Raw genomic sequence first — 15,994 nt, 5'->3', positions numbered from 1 at the left:
GTTACCGACCTGCAGGCCAGAACACCGTCTAAGTGGAGAGAAGTGACGACTGTGTCAAGATTTGAGTTTGTTTTTTCTGGCAAGGTTCAATTAAATCGACTGAACCAGCAAACTCATTATGGATCCACGTCTGTGGCTCTTGACACCGGGTCAGAGTCGCTCAGCAGGAACCCTGCAGCCGGCAAACCGATGAACTGCGCTGATGTTTTGTCATCCATGAAATAGTAGAGTTGTCATTTTGCTATGGCTCCGATTCAATAATAATCACATTTATAATAATTATCACCACAAGGTGACGATTCAGGTAATGTAAGAGTGTAGAAAGGGCAAAATGCTACAAAACCCAACACCCTCATTTGTTTCACACAACCGCAACATTCTAGACAATTGTAATTTTGCAATATAACCGCAAGAATCAATTTTAAATGTTTGAAAAACAGGGAATAGACCAATTTCCTTTCAGTGGAAGAAGCAGGCGAGAATATAAAGATACAGAACAGTAGTCTCAGGTTTATGATGCCGTTTCATTTCAAACAAAAACACATACAGGTGAAGCAAACAGAGCTACATTGTTGCTCAAAAACTATCCAAAGCCACAGTTTCACTGGGTGACACGTTCCTCCTTTACCCTTTAGAAATTACCGTGCCCAGCAATTTATAAAACTATTGACCCTTTAAAATAAAAATAAAAAATGAAAATAAACTGTATTTTATATTTGTTAGAGATTTACATCTTCAGTAGTAACCAATGGCCTTGGGTCCGAGTGCCTCCAGCAGGCTGGGGAAGTCAAAGTATTAAAAGTCGGACTAAAGTAATTATCGGTTTTGGGTCTTTGTCGACAATAAGACTTTTTTTTTTTGATTTATTCCAGCCTTATCCTTTAAAGTCTGTAAGGCATTTTGCAGATTTAGTAATATATATTATTATTTAGAACATTACATTCATCAGAGGTATGGCTGATTTCCACTGAGTAATCCAGTCCGTCCTCCTCACCCACATGCATGACCTGCTGATGGGACGGCTTTAGTATTTACTGGCATCTCCAACAAAGCACCTGTAGCCGCTGTCAGACTTGGACTTCACTCTGTAAACATGGCAGCTCTGCACGGCAGCGTGATGTCTGAAAGGCACCCAGAGTGGTTTTCTGAGAGTCACACAAACCCTCTGATAGCACCTCATGACAGCTGCAGCCTCTCCAGGTCAAGTCTGGTCTGAATGTGGTCACAGAAACACTCAAGGTGACTAGAGAAACATATTAATGCATGTGTTGTCATAAATCTCTCATTTAATCATCATTTCATATGCACCAGGGATTAAATTCGGATTAATGGACCGATGGATGAACCATAAAATACTGTGAAAGAACCAAGTACAACATGTAGTACAGCTGTCCTTCTCACATCAAGTAAGCCTTTTTTCTTTTATACATCTTCCCTAATTAGGATATTTAATTGCAGCGTAAAACAAAAAACATGAAGCAAAACCCTCAGAAAATAAAAGATGGAACCGTCACTGATCTCCAGAAGGCCAGAGTAAAAAGAAGAGCAGACACAAACAATGATCTGCTTTAAACAGAACGCGTTTGACATGATGACATGGAATATCAAAACCACAAATCAATAATCAGCGGACACACACAAGTTAGAAACAATTTACACTAAATATTTACACCCATGTTGTTTTGTTACCCACCCATCCAGAGTCAAAGTAGAAACCATGAGTCATACTTCACAAATAACACCACTGATACAGCAGCAATGAAAAACAAACAGAACCAAACCACGGAGCACAAGACACATCTCAGTAGGCACAGCAGAGCATTGGCAAATGTAATGTAGTGCACATTCAATGAATTGAAAGTCAAAGTAGAGCAGCGAGGGTACAGCGGATACGTCCTCGCTGCCACACTGCTCAGCATCACATGTGACAGGAAGTCAGGCGTGACGAAAACAAGACAACAAACTCAACACACGGCGTCTTTGGGATGAACGGCTGCATATCGTCCCTGACACAGGAAATGATGACGTCATTTTCAGATAACTTCACAGCAAATTTAAGACTGCATCAAAGCCTTCATATCATCTTAAACAAGTGGGAATACAATCGCAAACTGAATCAAAACCAGGATGAGACCCGAAACCGGAGGACTAGAGTTCATATTAAGACCCTTACTAACAAGTGCTCAATGACCAAATCTAAATAAAATAATTAAACAATGTATACATTCATCAGCAACACAAGAGCTCATTATGGATGCAGCTTTAACTGAACATCACTCACTTAAATAGACCTCTGTATACTCAAACGTTCTCACGTTGGGGTCATATAAACAGGACTTCATTTATCATATTTAAAGGGTACCTTCAACCATGTTTTAGTGTCCAAGTGACTAATGGGGACAACAACTTGTTCAATGAGTCCAGTGTTGACAGAGCGCGAGAGAGAGAGACGTTCGCTTTGGAAAAGTCTCATTCTCACATCTCATCCCTACCGTAGAATCATCTGAATGTTGAGAATCTTTCAGATAACGAAGTTACGCTTTCTGTACTCCAACACAACAAACTCTCCTCTCTCCCTCACGCTTCCACCGTTGTCTTCCGTGCAACAAGTCACATGACTTATTACCAATCAGACGACCCACCAGAGTTTTAACCTGGAGACCTCGAATGAGACCACCGTAGTCTGGTGAACTCTGTTTATGCAACAAGAATCCGTTGAGCTCAACACCTGGAAGCTGGACGACTCAGAAAGCAGCAAAACAGGCTTAGATGCATTACAACTCAATAAAGTTTGGAATAATTGTATTTGTGTGACCGCTGGGCTATGGCAAGCTTACCAGCCATAAACATCTGTATACTTTCATTTAAGACTTTATGTAATTAAAGACTGCGCTGTAGCTGCCCATGGCTCCTAAACACTTAGGGTCCAGGGGACAGACATCCCAAAGGGAATACATTTACAACTTTACTTATTCTATGTCATTCTGAAACATGAGCAGGTGCGCTGGCTTCTGCCAAACTAAAGACTTTAAACAAACATGTGACTCCTCCTCTAGAGCAATCTGTTTAAATATAAATGGAGCTGAAGAGGCTCCATGACTGGTGACTGCACCTCCAAACATCAGAGAGTGAACAGAGTAAATCTGTGGACTCCTTCACAGCCGTGACACCTGACTGTGAGGATGTTCACCTCACATAGAGAAGACAAAGGGATGGATCTCACTCACACACACACACACACACACACACACACACACACACACACACACACACACACACACACACACACACACACACACACACACACACACACACACACACACACACACACACACACACACACACACACACACACACACACACACACACACACACACACACACACACACACACACACACACGTAATAAAGCCCCCCCCCCCCCCCCCCGCCATCTTCCTTCCTGTGTCCTGTTGGAAGCTAGTCAGAGCTGATATAAAAAAAAAAAAAGAAGCTTTTTACATTAGAGACCAGCTCTAACACAAACCTTTTCCTTAGGAAAAATAAAACAGGGAAGAAGAAAATGAAACAAACCCTCCACATGGAAACGTAGACAGCACAGGTCTGCTTTACTGCTCAACAGCAGCAGTGGAGCCTGGGCGGCTGCTGAAGAGGATTGCCGGACCGAGCGGCAATAACAGTCTTTGACGCTGTGGGTCGGATCTTTAGACGCACCTCCTGCACGGGGACATCACTTGGGTGGGGAGGGCCATATGGGGAGGACGTGGGCCTCCGTGTTAAAGACGTACTTGTCCAGACTGAGCAGCTCGGCGTCGTCGGAGAAGAGCAGATACAGGTACTTCAGCGTCTCGCCCAGGAAGAAGCTCTCCATCTTGTCCCGGGGCCCCGGGTTCACGGGGTCACGGACGTTGTTGATGGACGTGTAGCCTCCACCGGGGACCTGCAGGAGTGGAGGCGTTCGGTCAGGTGGTTTAAGGACACTAAATGTGATGGTAAGGATAGTTAATGATCTTGTCTGTACTTTGGTGTAGTTATTGAAGCTGTGCAGTATCTCCCAGCCCCAGTCTCTGTACTTGGGGTCCTTGGTGAACCGGTACATGTAGAACAGACTCTCTACCGTCTCTGGCCTCAGCAGGTTGTGTCTGTCTGCAGGCTGGAGGAGAAAAGGCCAATAAATAGAAAAATGAATACGAAGTGAAAAAGAAGAAGAGATGAGTTATTGCTCAAAGCACAAATAACGAGAAGGCACGACGCGAGTTTGCACATTTTAAAACGCAAACCATAAAAAGGTGCCTTATCGTAGGATCTGATTAATGGAGGCGCTACGGATTTGTCAACAAATGTTTTATGTAAATAGAACAGAATCCATAAATAACACAATAAAATAATTCATGAGTTTACATGTAATCTTTCTGCTGTCGAATAACACAAGTCCACAGTAACAAGCAGTCAGGCCCCGGGGCCCCGGAGCCCAGGAGCAACCTTTATATCTTTATCAGGAGGATTCTGTACTCAAGGCACCATTTCTATTCCTCTTGTTTTACTTTACGCTTTACCCTACCCACACAAAAGAGCCTGTAAACAACCGCAAATGTAAACAGTATTGAAATCCAAACATCCAAGGATATGCAACTATAGAACAAAGTGTAACAAGTGAGTTACTCATTTGAAATAAATGAATAAATCCTGTAGACATTTATTTCCTTAGTGTTTAATCCTAGAATTAGAATGAGCTCCTAAAATGTTTTACACTTGTATTTGAGGTTAATGAAGGCAGCGGTGGAGACAAGTACAAAAACACTGGCTGCTCTGATAAACGTGGAGCAGTTAATGAGCGTTGAGGAAGGTTAGGAGGGTTATGGACACAACTCCCATGATTCATGTCGACTCACTCAGCAGAGGGATCGCACGCATTCTGGCTCGTTTTAATTGCATCTTAAAATAAAATTACACACACACACAAAGATATAAAAAAGGAAAATATGAATGATAACATGATAACTCAAACGCCAGCTTTAAGCTACTAGCCTCACCTTGACAACGACATCTTGCCCGTCGCTGGCCTGCATGTTAAAGTGCACGATCTCTGGGCTCAGCCCCGTCTCCATCTGTCTGTACATCTGGTGACACGTCTCCATCAGCTGCACAGCCAGATCCATGTGGTCCCCCGGGAGGCCGTTGTGGGCCCCAAGTGCCAGGGTTCCTGGCAGGAAGCACACCAGGTGGTCCTGCAGAGAGAGAGAGCAATGAGGGCGGACGAGACTGATGGGAGATGGAATTGATCGGACTGGCTGACGGACAGACGAGCTCATAAGTTTGTACAGCTACTGATTCACCGTACAGAGCACAGAGGCTGATTGATTGAACACGGCGGTCATCGTCTCTGAGTGCATTGAGTTTTGGCAGTGTGCGAATTACGCTACAACAATCAGGGGTCCTTCTAAATAATACACAACACTACCAAATGTGCTTTAGAGTTTTCTAGCAGCTCCCAGATTAATTAAGGTCTCGTGACCCCATGACACCCCAAGTATTTCTCACACTGACCATTTTTGGGTTGAAGCGGCTGTGGGACAACTCTCCAACAAAGGTCAGTTTGCTGGGCCCCGTCTGTCTCACGAGGTGTTTCTTCACTCCTTCCACAGCCTGAAGGTAGTCCTCCAACAGGCTGGACATGTGACAGGATGTGAGAGAAACATTAGTCAGCCTCTAGTGACTCCGTTTAGGGCTGTGCAATATGAATGTGGTCATCAGCACTATCTTTAAAACAAGAACAATATTCTGGTGTCGACTACATCATACTTAAAGTGGTGCAATGCAGTGATTTACACCATTACCTCAAATTCTTCACGTGTAGAACCAGAGCTTTGACTGTGCACGCCATCTCATTTTTAAAACCCATCAATTTGAAAACATGAAGAGAATCTTGTAAGATGATAACATAATATGAACTAATGATTAGAATAGTATTTCACTTAAATGTACATCATTGGATCAGATGATTTCCCAGCTCTGACTTGGTGCAGCCTAACTACTAACAGTGCACTGAATGTCATGTCAGGTCATGTTATTCTCAAAACGTGTGTCGGTGCCGGCTCTGTGGTTCCAGTCTAACTACTCCGGTGTTTTTTTTCTCACAATCACAGAACATGAACTGAGGAAAGTGAAGTGTGAATTACTCGTCTTCCGTCTTGCCTCCCTGGATCCACTGTTTGAGCAGGTATTCATAGTAGCTGTCTGCTCTGGCACCCAGCGTGAACACTCCTTTGTGGGTGAACTGGCCGCTGTTGGTGTTGATGAACATGGGCACCAGGCCGTCATGTTTGCCTGGCAGCTTGTGGACCAGCTTCATTACCTCATTCACAACCTCCTGGTGAGGTAAGAAAAAAAAAAAAAAAAAAAAGGAGCTACCATTAGTGTCTCGACCTGAGATGATGAACCCAACAGCCTCACTTTACATACTGCCGGTATGTGGGCCAATACGCTTAAAAAATACTGCAGTTTATCATTGGGAAATTATTTGCAATTTCACACTTTGATGAAATTGGGCTCATCAAAAGCTACGTCTCACAGGGCTGGCCGAGGGTAGGGCAGAAATGACTCAAATGTCGTTCAGGGGAAACCTCCGGTTTGTGGAATCACTCATAAACTCACAACCTGACGGATTCAAAGCAAATCCGAGCTCATGCTCGTTACTTCAATCACACAAGTGTCTGCACGCCGTACTTAAAGTCTGATTTTAACTGAACTGAAGCCCTCCATCTAAAATCTATATGAATTGCCTCCAATCATTTCCCCCTCTTGGTACCCTGACCTGGTACTGTGGGTCCTGAGTGAGGCGGCTCAGCTCTCTGAATTCCAGCTGAATGCTCGTGACCTCGGCCAGCGTGCTGTCTGACGTCCATCGAGGGGGGTGGGCGGTACCCTTCCCGATGTTTACGTCTGAGAACGGGATCTTTGAGGGAGTTTTGAAGGCAGGCATCAACCGGGACCCGATATCTTTCTTTAAGTGGAGAGAGCAAACACAGGTATGGGGGAAATCACATGTTCTGTCTTATAAGAGTTGATAATCATTGGCGTCATTTTGAAAACTCAACCGCTTCACACATAACATTACCGCACCATTAAATCTGAAGTCACCTGTTAAAATGGAACTGAAGTGAGGCAGAGGAGACTCTGAACCTCGTCAACGCGACAATATAGTTAACTATGAAGCTACATGAGTTGCATTCTCATATTTGAACCTGCAAACCAAGACAACAGAAGAAGACAGGAGAGCAGGAGTGCCCGTTATGGACGGACTCACAGCTTTATCTAGAAAGAGCTGGTCTCCTGTCAGATGGTAGGTACTCAGCAGGCCCCCCAGCACACGGATGGTTGTCTCAAAAAGATTTACGTCCACGTTCTTGTCAAAAGAGAGCTCTTTCTCTACCCAGTCCCTTGCTTCTGCAAACTCTGTGTGGAGTGAGTCGGAGGACAAGAAAGAGAGGGAAAAAAAAAATAATGACATTTTAATGACAGCAATTTAACATCATGGTGGATCAAAGATCCAGGCCCCGACCGAAGCTTTGTCAGATTCTTAAAAGAAAACTTAACATTCCTGACATTGTCGGATAAAAGGATAAAACTCTATGGAGATATTGCGTTGTTCTTTCTTGGAGCCTACATGCAACATTGACTGCCAGTGCAGCGGCTAATGTGGCAGAGATAAAGAGCAGGCTACAGATCTGGTGACATCAGCTTTTATGAACTTTCAGCACCAAAGTACCAGACTTCATGCAGCTCCCTCTGGAGCCACAAAAGGCTTTATACAACTTGTCTTCCCATATGTAGTAGTACTCCCCAACACCTGTAAACAGACTTACACGTGTACAATCAATGGAGTTCCCTTTTAAAGTTTGTAAATCTATCTTTTAGAGATGGCACAAGTATGTACATAGGGTAGAAAATGGAAAGATACGAGTGGATGCAAACAGACGCGTCGACTCTATATCAGTATTGTATTTTGTTTGGTTTTAAAACATGTCAAATGATACCAAGCCCCAAGAGAGAGGGGACGACTGACATACAGTACAATACCTTCTTTTAGGCCCAGAATCCACATTGTGTCCAGAGAATCAATGAGCGTCAAACCCAGGCCGAACCATTCGCCGAAGGACCTGGAGATGGGCTTGAGCTCATCGTGACCCCAGGCGTAGTCCTTATAGCCTTTCCACGCATGTCTGAAGGCATCACACACGGCCTGCAGCCTGTCCACAGCTACAGTCGGAACTACAAACAAAAGGAATGAATAAGAAATGAAAGTGTAACCTTAAGAGTCTGTTTCCTCTAGGAGGCTCTCTCAACAATGCACGTCTCATTTTCTGTAGAAGGAATATTCTGTGCCATGCTCCGATACTGCTGCTTTGAGCACAGCGAGGGTTTCATCCTGCGTGTTGGAAATATAACTGTAAAAAGAAAAGAAGCAGGGCTTTGAACAGCATATACCTGGACAATGCTGTGTTAAAGAATATGCTTGTGGGGAAAAGAATGTAAGTGTAAAAGTTTTCTCAATTTCAGAAAGAATAGAATTAGAGAGTAGGAACTCAATGATACAAGGCTGTCGAACAATAAGGAATGACAATGAAATATTATGGTTTCTGTGTTTTAAATCATCAAGAAGTGAAAATCTTTGGGTTTTGGACTGGAATTTTAGGAACATATGAATGGGAAATCGTTTGTTGAAGACCACGTACCTTCATTTCTCATGTTCCCTTTGTGTAAAAATCCTTAGGAAAATGCCAACAATTTGAATCCAGTACAGACCTTCCGATGGGACAGTGTCAGCAGGGTCGGCTGGGGCTGGGGGAGCCGCAGCTTCTCTCTCATTGGCCGAGGGCGGAGGCTCGGTGGCCTGGTCAGCTTCGATCATTGCTCCCCTCCAGCTGCGAGACCAAAGTGAAAACCCGTCTCACAACTGCTTCTCTGATTCATGTACCGCAACGAAGGCTACAGGGCCTGGGTGCGGCTGGAAAATGCTTGATTCCATTAATCTGAGTAATATCATATTAACATGTCATGTTAGTTATACGGAGGGAAAAATTGTCACAAATTGTATGTGGATGTCCAATCAGTGTTGAGGGTAAATGTAGTCGAATGAAGCAGTAAATTCCTCAGTGTGTGCTGTATTGTACGGACAAGAAAGCCATCTTCATGACTGATGTAGTTGGAGGTGAGGAAGCACTACAGGCTGTTTCAGCTTGGTATTCTAGTCTCTGCCTCTGGGTAGCCGGGGGGGCTGTGCTCTAGATGCAGCAAAAAACAAACAGTATTGCATTGCATTGTACTTTACTGTGTTTTGGCCGGATATTCAATCTTATATATTCAAGCCAGTGTATACGGCCGAAAGAAATGCAGCGGCGGGAGGCCGAGGCTGGCGTTAGCCGTGCACGAGGAGAAGGCTGGCTGGGACCCTCCAGGCGCCAGAAGCTCGCGCACAATGCATCCTGGCATCCTGGCGAGCAGGCAAACACAGCTTTCTCAGTCAATATAACGCGCACTGAGGAATGTATTGCTTCAATTGACTACATTCACCATTAACACTGATTAGTCATGCACATAAAAGGGTGGCACATTTTCTGAATTTTTTGGCAAAGAGTTGCAAATCTTTCTGCTCAGTTGGGGGAAAAAACACAACAAACAGATTACCTGACAATCTTCTGCTCTTTGTCCTCCTCCTCGCCTTCTTCTTCTCGAACCACCTCTTGCACTTCCTTATCCCCGCCGACTGTGTCTGAAATATTTCCATCTTTGTGCAGGCTCGGTGGACCTCTCTTGTTTGGGAAATTCTTATTCTGGGGATAAATAAAATAATAAGAGTCTACATATTTAATCCAAATGGGGCAAGAGGGACTATACAAAAGCACGATGCTGACCAAAACAGTGACCGCTGTACAAGTCATCTCAAAACGTACATGCAACACTGAATTAAAGAGAACACATCAAACAAGTACAGCTGTTTTTAATCATGACACTGATGTAAGTGTAACGTGTCCGACTGTAATTAACATCTGGCAACAGTCTCGGCCGACTTCAGCGTGAATACTTAATAAATGATGTTGACTGATGGGAAATAATACAAACACAACTCCCACCTTAATGGGAGGTTTCGGCAAAATGGGAACGTTTGGTCCTCTGGGCTCCACCACAGCACCTGCAACCGCATCTGGATCCACAGCTGGCAGCACATGTGGCTCTGCCACAGGAGGCAGAGCTTTACCTTCTGCCTGATCCAATATAGACTTCACACCTGGAGGAAGATCCTTCACGTCTCTGTCATTCAGCTCCAGCCAGTCCTCCCTGTCAGACCCCCCTGAACACAGAATGAACGAGAAAATAAGCTGAAGACTAAGTCCACACTATGCCAGCTGACTATATTATTATTATTATTATTATTATTATATAGCTTTCATCTGAAAATAAATGTTAAAAAAGACAGAGCTGGTCACACAAAGTTGTCTTCCTAACTCCATTCCCACACACCCTCGCTCGAGTCTGAGTTACAATACATACATGCATCATCCTTTAGCCTCAGACCGAGTCTCAGCAGGAATACATCATCCTTTCCCCAGTGTGAAGAAATGCTAGCTAAGTGTGAACGCAAACCCCAAACACAAAGGCAACAGAGCAATTTATCCGCCTTAGTGTGGACGTGGTGTGAAAATCAAATAGAGGGCAGGTAGATTTATAAAACAGTAAAAGCAAGCAGGTGTATACAAACACAAAAACTAATCTAAACAGAGAGAAACTGTCGGAGCGTCTTGTGGCCTTGAAGCAATTCACTGGAATTCATCATCACCACCAAACGCAACACACAGGCAATCGCACTCATCAGCTCTTTTGTGTGTGTGTGTGTGTGTGTGTGTGTGTGTGTGTGAGGGTTGTGCTGTCCTGCATCGTTTACCTCTCCACTGCTCTGTGATGCTGGGATAGGAGAGCAGTCCAAATATGAGCAGCAGAGCCAGCAGGAACAGGACGAGGCTTCGCTGGAGCCGAGACAGCTGCTTCCATTTCTGTAGGCAGATTAAAAACAAACAAACATGAAGCCGACTACACCGACTCGTGTCTAACAGCTCTGGGGTCAAATCACAAGAGTCTGTCAGCGGATTCTAAAATCCTCCCCCCCCCTCTTAAAATATCTCACAAATCTGTTTATGGTCCTTTGAAAATAGCAGAGTGAAAACGGGAAAAGCCTGATGGCCGTTCTGGTCTGGCTTACCCTGAGTAAAGTCAACATGTCTCTCCAGCTGATGGCTTCAGCCCAGTGGCAGCTCATAAATAAATGATCCAAGTAACCAGCTGTACCTGGCAGTGCAGAGTCTCTCAGGAGAGACAACTAACAGGCAGAGGGGCACCACTCTCTTACCTGCTCTAATTAACACCCGTGCAATACCATGAAACTATTGAGCCATTGTTACACTAGACACAGCCGACTTCATCTCAGGGGACGCTTTACTTTTACTGCGCCAATGGCTCCCTCACCATAACAGCATCAACATATTCTGTTCAGTCCAAGGCTGCATTTTTACAAATGTTTAGGAAACATTACCAACCAGGCCTTTATGGTTTAGTACATAAACACAACCAGGTAATACTCCACACTGAAGAAGACACAATTATTTATCGACTCCATCTGCACTGAGCTGGAGTCAGGGAGGCTCACTCGGCAGGTTGGCTGTTGAAAGAATCACACACACTGCCGTACATAATGAGGGATCAAGAGCTCTTTGGACATGTTGAAGGAAACCAATGACGTGTGTAAAGGGGTGCAGCATGCGGAGACGTCCTTCTTTTGCTGTGTGAGGACACAAGCAGCGAGCCAACGAGCCACTCAGAGGAACATGATTTGCGGAGAATAGTCTTCTCAGGGACCGTAAACCAGAATCAAATATGAGGACCCACAGGTTACGGGTGGGGGGGGGCATCTTTAATGATGATTAAAGATGCCTTTTTGTTTATGATCAGGGTATCTGCAAACTTTTTATTTTATTTTTTATAAATACTACTTTGTGTTTTATATCAGTTTACGGATTAAAAACAGATGCAGAGATGGATCCTAAATATTGTTTTAGGGGAAAATACAAGTGGTAAGTAATTTGACAATTAAATGTTGAGGAATGGTCCAACTGCATTTCAAATAAAGCAGATTTGTTGGGGAAAAAAAGACGTGTTAGACCACATATTATAGAAGTATAGGGAACACACACCGGCAGCCTATAACGCAGAACAAAACACCTCCAGTCATCGTCTTCTGTGTAAGCCCTCATACCTGTTGATGTGTATCATGACACACCACTGTCTTATTTCTCAGCATCTACACATTTCAACTCTCCAGAAAAGCAGCAATCCTATTGCTATTGGTCCTCAGCATGGCACGGTCTGGCTGCTGTTCCCTGAATTCTTTCCATCTGTACGTTGTGTTCGGTGTGTGCTACGCATGTCAGTTCATTTGCAGGACCGTAAATAACTCTTCTGGCGTATGTTGCTCAACACTGACAGCTGTACAGAGCAAAGCAATCTCTCATTGCATGGTAAAAAAAAAAAATACACCTCTAATCCTTCACTTGAAGCGTTCCCATCCAAGTCCAGTTAGCTGATCAAACAGAGTAACCATGGACTGTGTAATATGTCAGCCATTGGATTGTGGACTACCATTTTCAAGCCTCGAGTTTAGCCATCGCCATGTCATTATTTATGGAGCTAGAGATGACCATATTTCACTTCCTTTACAGTCTGTGTGAGTAAGACAGAAGTAATGAGTGAACGACTGAGGTAGTCTCATTATGAGCGTGGTTAGAAGACCAGTGTTACAAGAATGAAAGCGGAAACCTGTGAACAAAGCAGCAACCCCTGAGGAAAGAGCAGCAAACAAAAGTATGAGACGTGAAATGAAAAGTGCAACACAGTATCCCTGTAAAACCTGAGCATCAAAACCAAAAAAGGAGACGAAGGAGGCTCACAGTGAGAGGGCATGAGGAGGAGTGAGATGTGTACGAAACTTAAAAGCAAAGCAAACCAGATTAAAGAGAAATGTGCGGGGAGACGGGAGAGAGACAGAGATGAGCTGAATTTGTTTTATCTCGTTGTAGTGATCATGTGCTCAAGGGATGCTTTTATCCGAGGAGTTTGAAAGTTCTGGCTGCTCAACAACAAAGGAGGGTTCAGAACCCGAAGACTGAAACCTAGAAAATTGATTTGTCTCAAAAAAAGAAGAAGATACATTTCATAAAGACAGAGATGCTCTATCTGGGGGATGTGAACAGAAGCAAACAAGCAATCCATCAACTAGGACCGGGCCATGTGACACAACATACGTCTGCAGTCAGAGATGTTTTCATACCAAGTGCTGCACTTCCTATAATATCTCTGGTTGTATCATATTAGGCCATTATGGATATTACTGCAAATCAATGAGCTTTACAAGATCGATGATGATTTACAAGGTTGCTACATCGATATAAAGTATCATGATTTCTAAGGTATTTGCAAGTCTCTACTGCAGTCATTTAAAAAGGTATTCACTTCATTTGGTATTTTGATGATGGTGGTGAACTATTTAACATAAAGCTCCAAAATCCACCTTCGGTGTGCAGTTAGCTTAAGATCAGGTGACTGAATGCCAAAGCACACGACTCGCCTCATTTTCATACTCTTTAAACCATTCAGTGAACTCTCTCCAAACAGTATCATGGTATAAAATGACGTTATCCACGTCTTCCACCACTGCCATCAACCATAACTCTGTGGTATTGCAGTGATGTGTATGGACCTGCAGGTATGCATCTTTCACAAATGAGTTGAACATAAGCTCATGATCTTGCATCAGACACAGGGCTTCTGTGTCCAAATGGTGAATCCGTCTAGAGCCGTGATCTGCACACCGCACCACGAGACCACTCACCCTCCAGCAGGACTGTCTCCGGTGTTTGCCGTTGTTGTAAGTGTTGTTGTGGGAATCACTGAGTGTCAGAGAGATGAAGTCCTTTCTGGAAGGCGGATACATCCTCTGATCCGGTCAGACAAACTCAGCTCATAGAAGCTGCAGAGAAGTAAACAACACAGTTAGCTTAACTATGACCACTTCCTTTAATATTAAAATATGAAAGTAGGGTCCATGCGGGCATAGCACTGAAAGAAAAGGTTAAATAAGCGATCGAGAGAAAAATCACATGATGACTATCTTCATGATCATATCGGTTATTCACATCTCCACACATTAAACGGTGTGTATTGCATCCTTTGACTATTCAATTGCCTTGACACAATGTGCAGCATACAACCATCACAACGATGACTGTGTGCGAGTTGCCTATAGCTCTAATGATATCTCCATTTCGAAATTTTAGCGAAATTGCAATACGACCCACTGCAACTTTCATATCGCAGGAGGTGCAATATTCGTAATACACTAAATGTGCGTCAAAATACCAATATAAATGAATTACTGTCCTGCAGAGATTATCAGGCAAACATTATATTATACAGACTTAAGAAAACATCTTTGTTTGGCACAGAGTCCCACAAAAATCACACCTTAATCATTTTAATTTGTTTTTTAAGGAAAATTTGAATAACGATGTAAACATTATCCCCTCTAATAGCACGATACACAATGTAAAATAAAGAAGGGCTGAGTGTTGATTGAGCATTGGGCTTTTTGTAATGTAACACACACATGTATACATATCTCTGTTGTGTCATTTATTTTATTCATGCTTTGCAAATTCTGTAGTTTGGACATATATAATATGGCTAACATCACACTGAGGAGATATACATCATCATCATCATCATCCTCCTCCTCTTCAGCACCATGGACAGCTTACGTGCTGATGTACTGCACGTGCACTCGAGTGACTTTTAGGACACGTCTTAAATGTCGATTGTTAGCGGGAAACAGGGCTGACTACAACAGTGACGCCCCTTTAAGTGGTCACGTAGTCTTTGCAAGAATGATTGAACTGAATGAAATGGACTATCATTCTGAGATTGATAAAGCATGGGCTGTTCCGTCTCTCATCTAAAATACAGCTGACATAATTATTATTTTAAGCATGTACTCAAAAAGGCAAGATAGCTGCTGTAACGCTACACTAAATAACTAGCTTACATTACTCAATAACAGCAACCAGCTATTTCAGCTAAGTAAGCTAATGTGTTACCTTATTTGGTTAATGTGTTACCTTAGCTTCCTCCCAGCCTTCCACACGTCACTGACATGCTGTTTGAACCCACCGACACAATCAGTAAAAAGAAAAGTCCCACTCTGAGCTGCCTCCCCCTCACCTTTGTGCCTGGTCGGTTGCTTCACAGCGACGTTATTCTCCTGAAAGCTGTTGGCTAGCTACGACAGGCTAGCTTGTTCGTTATTTCCGGCGTGTTTCTGAAGGGAAAGTGAAAGTGTTCCGCAGTCAGAAGAACCAACATGCAACACAAACGTCCGTCCGACTGTCACGCACGACGACCGACTGTTGCATGAAATGTCAAGCAAATGAAACCGGGGGGGAACATGGCTAATGTTAGCGAGTGAATACAGACAGATGCGGAAGAGAGTTGACATGTGACGTGTGCACGTGCTGTGACGGCTCGAGCGTTAACCCTTAACAACCCCAATTCACCACTGTGTACACAGCTGAGATATTAACACAACTTTGTTTCACTTAATTCAAAAAGCCTCTTTATAAACCCTTATATGTCGAGCCCCATTCACACCCATGTACATATTAATAGAATTGGAAACTATTTCTCATGTTAATTGGCATCCTTGCCTGTAGACAAATCTTATTTAGCATGTTCAGCTGACTGAAATAGGCTACTCTAGGTTACACTGTCACTTAAATGGAATCAATCTACTGAAAGTGTGATATTTGAACATTGTCTACATTTCCCCAACGATTAGGACCAGATCACATAATCTTTTCCTAGACTTTTCCTAAGAATTAATTACAGATAAGCAT

General features: G+C 43.4%; 1 protein-coding gene across 3 annotated transcripts; it reads right to left on the bottom strand.

The window, feature by feature from the left end:
- Window positions 1-3,601: 3,601 nt before the first annotated feature.
- On the bottom strand, window positions 3,602-15,585 carry man1b1a (mannosidase, alpha, class 1B, member 1a). 3 transcript variants are annotated; one of them, XM_076079637.1, is made up of 14 exons: window positions 15,221-15,585; window positions 13,939-14,076; window positions 10,942-11,050; window positions 10,133-10,350; window positions 9,687-9,832; window positions 8,805-8,923; window positions 8,079-8,270; window positions 7,306-7,454; window positions 6,814-7,002; window positions 6,179-6,369; window positions 5,547-5,667; window positions 5,033-5,227; window positions 4,021-4,152; window positions 3,602-3,939 (listed from the first exon to the last, which is right to left on the bottom strand). In XM_076079637.1, exons 2-14 carry the CDS (start codon window positions 14,038-14,040, stop codon window positions 3,730-3,732), a joined length of 2,073 nt encoding a protein of 690 aa, XP_075935752.1. In that variant the 5' UTR covers window positions 14,041-14,076; window positions 15,221-15,585; the 3' UTR covers window positions 3,602-3,729. The 3 variants fall into 3 exon arrangements, with proteins under 3 accessions (XP_075935752.1, XP_075935751.1, XP_075935753.1); XM_076079636.1 differs by having other exon boundaries at window positions 15,324-15,585; XM_076079638.1 differs by having other exon boundaries at window positions 15,200-15,294.
- Between the last annotated feature and the right edge of the window lie 409 nt (window positions 15,586-15,994).

This window comes from Anarhichas minor, unplaced genomic scaffold (assembly GCF_050575085.1).
Source record: "Anarhichas minor isolate MPS153535 unplaced genomic scaffold, ASM5057508v1 ptg000073l, whole genome shotgun sequence".
NCBI lineage: Eukaryota > Metazoa > Chordata > Actinopteri > Perciformes > Anarhichadidae > Anarhichas > Anarhichas minor.
The sequence above is the reverse complement of the archived record's forward strand: the minus strand, read 5'-3'. Positions and strand labels throughout refer to the sequence as shown.

Excerpts from the sequence above, each read along its gene's own strand:
- man1b1a (XM_076079637.1), bottom strand. The coding sequence starts at position 14,040 with ATGTATCCGCCTTCCAGAAAGGACTTCATCTCTCTGACACTCAGTGAT. Across the intron at positions 11,051-13,938 it reads GGAGACAGTCCTGCTGGAGG|AAATGGAAGCAGCTGTCTCG; the intron begins GTGAGTGGTCTC and ends ATCTGCCTACAG. Across the intron at positions 9,833-10,132 it reads TGCCGAAACCTCCCATTAAG|AATAAGAATTTCCCAAACAA; the intron begins GTGGGAGTTGTG and ends ATTTATCCCCAG.